The sequence below is a fragment of the Marmota marmota genome, unplaced genomic scaffold (assembly GCF_001458135.2).
Source record: "Marmota marmota marmota unplaced genomic scaffold, marMar, whole genome shotgun sequence".
Lineage (NCBI taxonomy): Eukaryota > Metazoa > Chordata > Mammalia > Rodentia > Sciuridae > Marmota > Marmota marmota.
In genome coordinates, this window is record NW_025999942.1 from 6,214,907 (window position 1) to 6,226,338 (window position 11,432).

General features: G+C 37.6%; 1 protein-coding gene across 16 annotated transcripts in view; it reads left to right on the plus strand.

Annotated features, from left to right (window-relative positions):
• Positions 1-11,273, plus strand: part of Klf12 (Kruppel like factor 12) — a 430,087-nt gene extending 418,814 nt beyond the window's left edge. For all 16 annotated transcript variants that reach the window (XM_015498734.2, XM_048801306.1, XM_048801307.1 and 13 more), the window contains one exon: positions 10,813-11,273. In XM_015498734.2, coding sequence (XP_015354220.1) covers positions 10,813-10,994 — 182 coding nt within the window. In that variant the 3' untranslated portion in view covers positions 10,995-11,273. The remainder of the gene's footprint in view (positions 1-10,812) is intronic.
• The last annotated feature ends 159 nt before the right edge of the window (positions 11,274-11,432 follow it).

Here is an 11,432-nt window from a genome sequence, read left to right on the forward strand (position 1 = left end):
TGGGGATTGGCTAAATTTACTTAGCATTATATTCTCCAACTCCATCCATTTGCCTGCAAATGCCATGATTTTATTCTCTTTTAATGCTGAGTAACGTTCCATTATTTATATATATCAAAGTTTCCCTGTCCATTCATCTACTGAAGGGCATCTAGGTTTGACTCCACAATTTAGCTATTGTGAATTGTGCTGCTGTAAACATTGATGTGGCTGTGTCCTGTAGTATGCTGTTTTTAAGTCCTTTGGGTATAAACCGAAGAGTAGAATAGCTGGGCCAAATGGTGCTCCCATTACAAGTTTTCCAATGATTTTCTATACTGCTTTCCAGATTGACTGCACCAATTTGCAGTCCACCAGCAATGTATGAGTGTGCCTTTTTCCCCATATTCTCACCAACACTTATTGTTGTTTGTATTCTTGATAGCTGCCATTCTGACTGGAGTGAGATGAAATCTTAGAGTAGTTTTTATTTGCATTTCTCTAATTTCTAGAGATGTTCAACATTTTTCCATATATTTGTATATCCTCTTCTGAGAAGTGTCTGTTCAGTTCCTTGGCCCATTTACTGATCGGGTTATTTATTTTTTGGTGTTAAGATTTTTGAGTTCTCAAATTATCCCTATTTGCAGACAGTATGACTCTATACCTAGAAGACCCAAAACATTCTACCAGAAATCTCCTAGAACCAATGAATGAATTCAGCAAAGTAGCTGGATATAAAATCAATACCCATAAATCAAAGGCATATCTGTACATCAGTGACAAATCCACTGAAAGAGAAACTAGGAAAACCACCCCATTTACGATAGCCTCAAAAACAAAATAAAATACTTGGGAATAAACTTTACAAAAGAGATGAAAGACCTCTACAATGAAAACTACAACACGCTAAGGAAAGAAATTAAAGAAGATCTTAGAAAATGGAAAGATCTATCTTGTTCTTGGATAGACAGAATTAATATTGTCAAAATGACCATACTACCAAAAGCACTATACAGATTTAATGCAATTCCAATCAAAATCCCAATAACATTCCTTATAGAAATAGCAAAAGCAGTCATGAAATTCATCTGGAAAAATAAGAGACCCAGAATAGCTAAAACAATCCTTAGCAAGAAGAGTGAAGCTGGTGGCCTTATTAATCCAGACCTTAAACTATACTACAGAGAAATAAAAAAACAGCATGGTATTGGCACCAAAATGACCTGTAGACCAATGGTACAAAATAGAGGACACAGAGAATAACCCACATAACTACAATTATCTTATATTGGACAAAGGTGCCAAGAACATGCATTGGAGAAAAGATAGCCTCTTCAACAAATGGTGCTGGTAAAACTGGAAATCCACATGTTATAAAATGAAATTAAACCTGTATCTCTCACCATGCACAAAACTCAAAGTCGATCAAGGATCTAGGAATTAAACCAGAAACCTTGCGCCTAATGGAAGAAAAATAGGCCTAAATCTCTATCACGTTGGAGACCAACTTTCTTTATATATGCAAGACCCCAACTTTCTTTATATATGCAGACACATACACACACACACACACACACATATAGTTACACACACACACACACACACATATATAGTTGTAGATGGAAACGATACCTTTATTTATTTATTTATTTATTTATTTATTTATTTATTTATTTTTATGTGATGCTGAGGATCAAACCCAGTGCCTCATATATGTGAGGCCAGCACTTTGCCACTGAACTACAATGCCAGCTTCTCAACTTTCTTTTTTTTAATATTTTTTTAGTTGTCAACGGATTTTTATTTATTTTTATGTGGTGCTGAGAATTGAACCCAGTACCTCACACATGCTAGGCAAGGAATCTAACACCTGTCNATATTAGGGCTCTATCTGAAGTGTGAGGGGTAAAAATTTGTTCCCAGGATGTAGGCTCTCTATTTACCTCTCTTATTGTTTCTCTTGCTGAGAAAAAAACTTTTTAGTTTAAGTAAGTCCCATTTGTTTATTCTTGTTATTAACTCTTGGGCTATGGGCGTCCTATTAAGGAATTTGGAGCCCGACCCCACAGTATGTAGATCGTAGCCAACTTTTTCTTCTATCAGACGCAGTGTCTCTGATTTGATATTTAGGTCCTTGATCCATTTTGAGTTAACTTTTGTGCATGGCGAGAGAAAGGGATTCAGTTTCATTTTGTTGCATATGGATTTCCAATTTTCCCAGCACCATTTGTTGAAGATGCTATCCTTCCTCCATTGTATGCTTTTAGCCCCTTTATCAAATATAAGAAAGTTGTACTTTTGTGGATTGGTTTCCGTGTCCTCTATTCTGTACCATTGGTCCACCTGCCTGTTTTGGTACCAGTACCATGCTGTTTTTGTTACTATTGCTCTGTAGTATAGTTTGAAGTCTGGTATCGCTGTACCTCCAGATTCACACTTCCTGCTTAGAATTGCTTTTGCTATTCTGGGTCTTCTGTTTTTCCATATGAATTTCATGATTGCTTTATCTATTTCTACAGGAAATGCCGTTGGAATTTTGATTGGCATCGCATTAAACCTGTAGAGAACTTTGGGTAATATCGCCATTTTGATGATGTTAGTTCTGCCTATCCATGAACAGGGTACATTTTTCCATCTTCTAAGATCTTCTTCTATCTCTCTCTTTAGGGTTCTGTAGTTTTCATTGTATAAATCTTTCACCTCTTTTGTTAGGTTGATTCCCAAGTATCTTATTTTCTTTGAGGATATTGTGAATGGAGTGGTTTTCCTCATTTCCATTTCAGAAGTTTTGTTGCTGATATACAGGAATGCCTTTGATTTATGCGTGTTGATTTTTTTTACTGGTTGTTCAAAACATTACAAAACTCTTGACATATCATATTTCATACAATAGATTCAAGTGGGTTATGAACTCCCAGTTTTACCCCAAATACAGATTGCAGAATCACATCGGTTACACATCCACATTTTTACATAATGCCATAATAAGACTCTTATTGTACAAGAATTAATATCAAGAATCAATAAATGGAATGGATTCAAACTAAAAAGCTTCTTCTCAATAAAAGAAACAATCAGTGAGGTGAATAGAGAGCCTACAGAATGGGAGCAAATCTTTATTACCACAAGCACATCAGATAGAGCACTAATCTCTAGGATATATGAAGCACTCAAAAACCTTAACACCAAAAAAATAAATAACCCAATCAATAAATGGGCCAAACAACTGAACAGACACTTCTCAGAAGAGGACATACAATTAATCAACAAATATATGAAAAAATGTTCAACATCTCTAGTAATTGAAGAAATGAAAATCAAAACTGCTCTAAGATTTCATCTCACTCCAGTCAGAATGGCAGCTATCAAGAATACAAACAATAAGTGTTAGTGAGAATATGGGGAAAAAGGCACACTCATACATTGCTGGTGGACTGCAAATTGGTGCAGTCAATCTGGAAAGCAGTATAGAGAATCATTGGAAAACTTGTAATGGAGCCAGCTATCCCACTCCTCGGTTTATACCCAAAGGACTTAAAAACAGCATACTACAGGGACATAGCCACATCAATGTTTATAGCAGCACAATTCACAATAGCTAAACTGTGGAACCAACCTAGATGCCCTTCAGTAGATGAATGGATAGAGAAACTTTGGTATATGTACACAATGGACATTATTCAGCATTAAAAGAGAATAAAATCATGGCATTTGCAGGAAAATGGATGGAGTTGGCGAATATAATGCTAAGTGAATTTTAGCCAATTCCAAAAAACCAAAGGCAAAATGTTTTCTTTGATATGAGGATGTTGATTCATAATGGCAATGGGTGGGAGGGAGCATGGGACAAATGGAGGAACTTTGGATAGGGCAAATGGTGTGAAATGCTTTGTGTACAATCAGTGACTTGAAAAATTGTGCTGTATATGTGTAATATGAAATTATTGCATTCGCCATCATGTATAGCAAATTAGAATAAATAATTTAATAAAAAGATTTTTTAGTTCTTTATATATTCTAGAGATTAGTGCTCTGACATTCATGTGGTAAAAATTTGTTCCCAAATGGTAGGCTCTCTATTCACCTCACTGATTGTTTCTTTTGCTGAGAAACTTTTTAGTTTGAATCCATCCCGCTTAATGATTCTCAATATTAATTCTTGCGCTATGGGAGTCTTATTAAGGAAGTAGGGCCTAATCTAACATGATAGAGATTAAGACCTACTTTTTCTTCTAATAGATGCACTGTCTCTGGTTTAATTCCTAGGTCCTTGATCCACTTTGAGTATTTTGTGCAGGTGAGAGATGGGGGTTTAATTTCATTTTGTTGCATATGGATTTCCAGTTTTCCCCAGCATCATTTGTTGAAGAGGCTATTTTTTCTCCAATGAACATTTTTGGTGCCTTTGTCTAATATAAGATAACTGTAGTTTTGTGGGTTAGTCTCTGTGTCCTCTATTCTGTACCATTGGTCTACAAGTCCATTTTGGTTCCGATATCATGCTGTTTTTGTTACTGTTGCTCTGTAGTTTAGTTTAAGGTCTGGTGTAGTGATGCCACCTGCTTCCATCTTCTTGCTAAGGATTGCTTTAGCTATTCTGGGTCTCCTATTTTTCCAGATGAATTTCATGACTTCTTTTTCCATTTCTACGAGGAATGTCATTAGGATTTTGAATGGGATTGCATTGAATCTGTACAGTGCTTTTGGTAGTATAGCCATTTTGACAATATTAATTCTGCCTAACCAAGAACAAGGTAGATCTTTCCATTTTCTAAGGTCTTATTTAATTTCTTTCTTTAGCATGTTGTAGTTTTCATTGTAGATGTCTTTCACATCTTTCATTAAGTTTATTCCCAAGTATTTTATTTTATTTTTGAGGCTATTTTAAATGGGTTAGGTTTCCTTGTTTCCCTTTCAGAGAATTTGTCACTGATATACAGAAATGCCTTTGATTTATGGATGTTGATTTTTTTTATCCTGCTACTTTGCTGAATTCATTTACTAGTTCTAGAAGTTTTCTGGTGGAACCTTTTGGGTCTTCTAGTTATAGAATCATTATCATCGGCAAATAGTGCTAATTTGAGTTCTTCTTTTCCTATCTGTATCCCTTTAATTTCTTTCATCTGTCTAATTGCTCTGCCCAGTGTTTCAAGAACTATGTTAAATAAAAGTGGTAAAAGTGGGCATCCCTGTCTTGTTCCAGTTTTTAAAGGGAATGCTTTCAATTTTTCTCCATTTAGAATGATGTTGGCCTGGGACTTAGCATAGATTGCTTTTATGATGTTGAGATATATTCCCGTTATCCCCAGTTTTTCTAGTGTTTTGAACATAAAGCAGTGCTGTATTTTGTCAAATGCTTTTTCTGCATCTATTGAGATGATCATATGGTTCTTATCTTTAAGTGTATTGATGTGATTAGTTACATTTATTAATTTCTATATGTTGAACCAACCTTGCAACCATGAGATAAACCCCACTTGATCATGGTGAACTATCTTTTGATATGGTTTTGTATTTGATTTGCCAGTAGGGATATCCCAGTAGGGATAATAAGTAGAATGTTAAATCATTGTAGATACTTGAATTTAGAGCTCCTCTTTCCAATTCACATCTTGATTGTGAATTTTATTGAGAATTTTTGCATCTATGTTCATTAGAAATATTGGTCTGAAGTTTTCTTTCTTTGAAGTGTCTTTGCCTGGTTTTGGAATCAGGGTGATATTAGCCTCATAGAATGAGTTTGGTAGTGCTACCTCTTTTTCTATTTCCTAAAATAAATTGAAGAGTATTGGTATTAGTTCTTTAAAAGTCTTGTAGAACTCAGCTGTGTATCCCTCCGGTCCTGGGCTTTTCTTGGTTGGTAGGCTTCTGATGGCTTCCTCTATTTCATCACTTGAAATTGATAGTTTAAATTGTGTATATCATCCTGATCAATTTGTACAAATCATGTGACTTTAGAAACTTGTTGATGCCTTTGATGTTTTCTATTTTATTGGAATACAAGTTTTCAAAATAATTTCTGATTATCTTCTGGATTTCTGTAGTGTCTGTTGTGATATTTTCTTTTTCATCACGTACGTTAGTAATTTGAGTTTTCTCTCTCCTTTTTTTTGTTAGCATGGCTAAGGGTCTGTGAATATTAGTTTTTTTTTCAATGAACCAACTTTTTGTTTTATCAATTTTTTCAGTTGTTTCTTTTTGTTTCAATTTCATTGGTTTCAGGTATGATTTTAATTATTTCCTGTCTTCTACTGCTTTTGGTGTTGATTTATTCTTTTTCTAGGGCTTTGAGATGTAATGTTAAGTCATTTATTTGTTGACTTTTTCTTCTATTAAGGAATGAACTCCATGCAATGAACTTTCCTCTTAGAACTGCCTTAAGAGTGTCCCAGAGATTTTGATACATTGCATCTGTGTTCTCATTCACCTCTAAAAATTTTTTAATCTCCTCCTTGATGCCTTTTGTAACCCATTGTTCATTCAGTAGCATATTATTTAGTCTCAGGTATTGGAGTAGCTTTTATTTTTTATTTTATCATTGATTTCTAATTTCATTCCATTATGATCTGATAGAATGCAGAGTAGTATCTCTCCTTTTTTTATTTTCTAAGACTTGTTTTGTGACATAATTTATGGTCTAATTTAGAGAATGATCCATGTGTTGCTGAGAAGAAAATGTGTTCGCTCATTGAAGGATGAAATATTCTATATATATCAGTTAAGTCTAAGTTATTGATTGTATTATTGAGTTCTCTAGTTTCTTTGTTCAGCTTTTGTTTGGAAGATCTATCCAATGGTGAAAGAGGTATGTTAAAGTCCACCTAGAATTTTTGCATTGTGGTCTATTTGACTCTTGAACTTGAGAAGAGTTTGATGAACGTAGATGTTCCATTGTTTGGGGCATATATATTTGTAACTGTTATGTCTTGTTGGTGTATGGTTCCATTGAGCAGTATGTAGTGTCCTTCTTTATCCCTTTTGATTAATTTAGATTGAAGTCTACTTTATTTGATATGAGGATGGAAACATCTGCTTGCTTCCACAGTCCATGTGAGTGGTATGATTTTTCCCAACCTCTCACCTTCAGTCTGTGAATGTCTTTTTCTATGAGATGAGTCTCTTGGAGGCAGTATATTGTTGGGTCTTTTTTTTTTAATCCAGTCTGCTAGCCTATGTCTTTTGATAGGTGAGTTTAGGCCATTAACACTCAGGGTTATTATTGAGACATGATTTGTATTCCCAGCCATTTTTGTTTATTTTTGGTATTTAACTTGACTTGGTTTCTCCTTTTATTAGTTTTTCCTTTAGTGTACTACCTCCCTTTGCTGATTTTCATTGTTGTTTTTCAATTCCTCTTCATGGAATATTTTGCTGAGGATGTTCTGTAGTGCAGGCTTTCTAGTTGTAAATTCTTTTAACTTTTGTTTATCATGGAAGGTTTTTATTTCATCATCAAATCTAAAGCTTAATTTTGCTAGATATGATTCTTGGTTGGCATCCATTTTCTTTCAGAGCTTGGTATATGTTGTACCAGGATCTCCTGGCTTTGAGGGTCTGGGTTGAAAAATCTTCTGAAATACAAATTGGTCTCCCCCTATATGTGATCTGATTCCTCTCTCTTGTGGCCTTTAAGATTCTACTCTTATTCTGTATGCTAGGCATTTTCATTATAATGTGCCTTGGTGTAGATCTGTTGTAAGTTTGTACATTTGGTGTTCTGTAAACCTCTTGTATTTGATTTTCCAATTTGTTCTTCGTGCTTGGGAATTTTTCTGATATTATCTCATTGAAGAGATTATGCCTTCCTCTATCCCAATAACTCTTAGATTTAGTCTTTTGATGCTATCCCCTAATTCTTGGATGTTCTGCTCATAGTTCCATACCATCTTCACTGGGTGGTCACCTTGGTGTTGGGCTGCCATTGTTATACTTTGTTTCTAAATTGTATACTTTGTCTTCATTATCTGATGTTCTGTCTTCCAAGTGATCTAGTCTGTTGGTGGTGCCTTCTATTGAGTGTTTTATTTGGTTTATTGTTTCCTTCATTTCAAGGATTTCTGATATTTTTCTTTCCATAATCTCTATCTCTTTCTTAAAGTAATCTTTTGCTACCTGTATTTGCTCTCTTATCTCTTTGTTGGTGTGATCAATGGTTGCCTGTATTTGCTCTTATCTGTTTGTTGGAGTGATCAATTTTTGCCTGTATTTTCTTATTTGGGTCATTCTTTAATTCACAGATCATTTTAATTATGAACCTTTTGAACTCTTCTCTGACATTTTGTCAACTGTGCTGTCCATGGGTTCTGTTATTGTAGTATCCTGGGTTTTAGGGGACACTTTCCTCCCTTGTTTTTTCATGTTGTCTATATGATTTCCTTACTTGCAGTGTGGCTCTGAGGTGTTACAAATTCTACTCTATAATCTTGTAAGTATCTGTGCAGATATATCTGTATCTCACCTTGGTGTTAGGCTTCCAGACCCTGATGGTGTCCCAGGATGGATGCTACTGCAACTATAGGTGGTGGTGGCAATAGCAGGAGGTAACTTGAAATAGCAGAGGAGGTGCCCCAAGATGGATGCAACATCTTTCAGAGATGGGGCTGAAAAGGTGGGCCTTACACTGACTTTAAGATGCCTGTTCCAAGATGCAGCTGCTTCTAAGCCCTGTCTGTTGTTCCAAGGTAGAGGTTGCTGCATGGGGAAGGCTATGGGGATGGGTATAGTGTCTCAGGATGGAAGTGGGTTAGACCTAGGCTCCCAGGTGGTGGTGGTGGGGGGTGGACCTGTGCAAAAGACAGGTACCCTGGACCCTGTCTTTTGCACAGGTCAGCGAGGCAGGTCTAGCCTGAGCCTCAGCTCCATTGGGTAACTACCAGTGGTGAGATGGACTTGGGCCTACACTGGGTCTGGGCTCCCACACAGGTCAGCAAGGTGAATTTGGGCTGAGCCTGAGCTCCAGCCGGTGTCTCAATAGATGTGATTTTGAAGAGTTAGTTTATTGCAAGCTCAACATTAGACCCCATTCTCATGATATAATTTCAAACATAGAGAAATGATATTCAGCATGAAAAAGTATATTAATCATTGCCATTACTAAATTGTATAGTAGATCTCCAGTCTTTTTAAGTTAGAGTTTTTGCCAAATTTGTTTGATTTCTGTCAAACACTGGTCAATAGACACATGCAAATGCAAATTTTGTCTACTAGAATGAATGAGAAATTGAGGTTTGGGATCACTGCAGTAAGCAGGCTTTTGCCTGAAAGGAACCCTTTCAGAGTAACCTGGGGCTTCCTTTGGGCCACAGTTAGTGCACCAGCAATTCTGCATTGAACAGGTCTGAACTACTCATTCACTCTCTTCTGAAAGAGCCACTTGATCCTAAAAGAACCATTATAAACAGCATTGATTTAACAGTTGAATGGAAAATGTTCAGTTTAGTTTCCCCATGTGGGTGTTACCTATACATCTCATTTATAGGGCTTAGTAATTTTGTGTGTGTGTGTGTGTGCGTGCGCACACACATGCACACACATGAGCACACTTTCACTTTGCAGTCCTGTTAGTTCATTCAAGTTATTGCTTGGGACCTATTGTAAGGCCTGGGGATACCATGCATGACCTCTGACCTCTGAGAATTCAGTGACTGGTTGAGGAGAAAGGCAAACATAAGCTTCATGGTATATTGTGTAGGAAATGTCATAGAAATAGGAAAGGAACAGTTAAATGTGGGAGTATCTAAGAAAGTGAACTAACCCTGAGGATGCAGCAAAGTTTAGATAGGGTAAGAATTCTCCATTCCTCTGTAGCATAGGCTGCAGCATTGGATTCAGAGCAACAGGCATCTTTTAACTAACTTTGAGTATTTTTTGCTATGTGCAGCCTCACTCTTCTCATCTACAAAGTGAGGTTTGCAGTTTCACTTTGCAGCTTTATTCATAGGGAGCAGCAAATAGCTCCTTCCTATCTTTTAGCATGGGCCCAGTGTGGCAAAGAAGCACATTTCAGACTATTAGATGGAAGGAGAGATCAGTTTTTTGTGGGGTTGCATGGGGACAGGGCTTCCTTCTGAATGAGAGCCAGGAAAACACTGTACCTGGGTCAACTATTGTCCCGATCCCACTGGGAGCCCGTTTGGACAATGGATAGTGTATCTTTTCCCAGCACAGCCTTTGCATATTTTACTGTCCTTACAAGTTGACTGTGGAGTCTGGTCAAATTACATACTTCTTCAGACTGCTTTTTACAGGGAGTTTCAGCACTTTGTACTATTAAGATATCTAAGATTCTCTCCCAATGGACAAGCAAAATGTTGATGTTTATGCATAATATATGCCTAATTTCTTAGAGCATGGAGCACTTTACCTACTGATAACATTGTGTGTATACCTGCAGCCACTGATAAGTGGACCTTGTGTCCTAAAAAAATCTTAAACCATGGAAGTGGTGCATGTGTGGGAGAGGGAGTGTTAAAACTAAGCATAACTAATTACTGTGTGTAACTCTTTGGGACTTTTGGTTTTCGAACCAAATCAAACTTGGTATAGAGCTCTCAGACTACCAGCGGTGATTTTACCCAGTGACTGTCAGTATGTGCTTCTTGATATTTGGAGCACAAGGTCACTCCTCATAATTGTGGATGCAGGTGTTAACTCACTTGCCTGATGTCGCAGCAGGAAAGACAAGACCCCTGTGTGGATGGGAAAGTTTCTTGACAGATTTCCCAAATGGAAACCCCACTGAGAACCACAGTTCCCCAACACCCAGTGCTGGCTTGATTGTTATAGAAAAGTGGCGGAGCACCAAAGCTTGTGTGCCTTTGTTTCCTCCAGGAGAGAAACCCTACAAGTGTACCTGGGAAGGCTGCACCTGGAAGTTTGCGCGCTCCGATGAACTGACGCGGCATTACCGCAAACACACGGGAGTGAAGCCCTTCAAGTGCGCGGACTGTGATCGCAGCTTCTCCCGGTCAGACCACTTGGCCCTGCACCGCCGGAGGCACATGCTGGTGTGAGGACCGCTCGCTGTCCAGCTGGGCGGAAGAGCTGGATCTCTTAGGGGCACCCAATTCAGCAGGGCTGAATTCCCTTCACAGTGTTAACTCAAAAGGGCATCACCATCCCACGATGTCTGCAATCAGAGCAGGAACAAGAAGGAACACTTCTTTCTATCTGAAGGTAACCCCCACCTTGACTACACGAGAGACGGCTTCACCCTGACATGGGAGTTCAGCCACAAAAATGCTGAAGAGACAGGCATTGATTGTTTTCCGTGCTGTGTCCTCTGCCATTTACAGATGTTTGTAGCTTGTACATTTTCTGAGCTGTCAGACAGTTTTGTTATTGAGATCTTAAAGGTCATCTACCACAAATTGATAGCTAGAGCAATTTGGATTTGGATGATTTTTCAATTTGGATGATTCTCTCATCATGCCCCCCCCACTGCCCCCCAC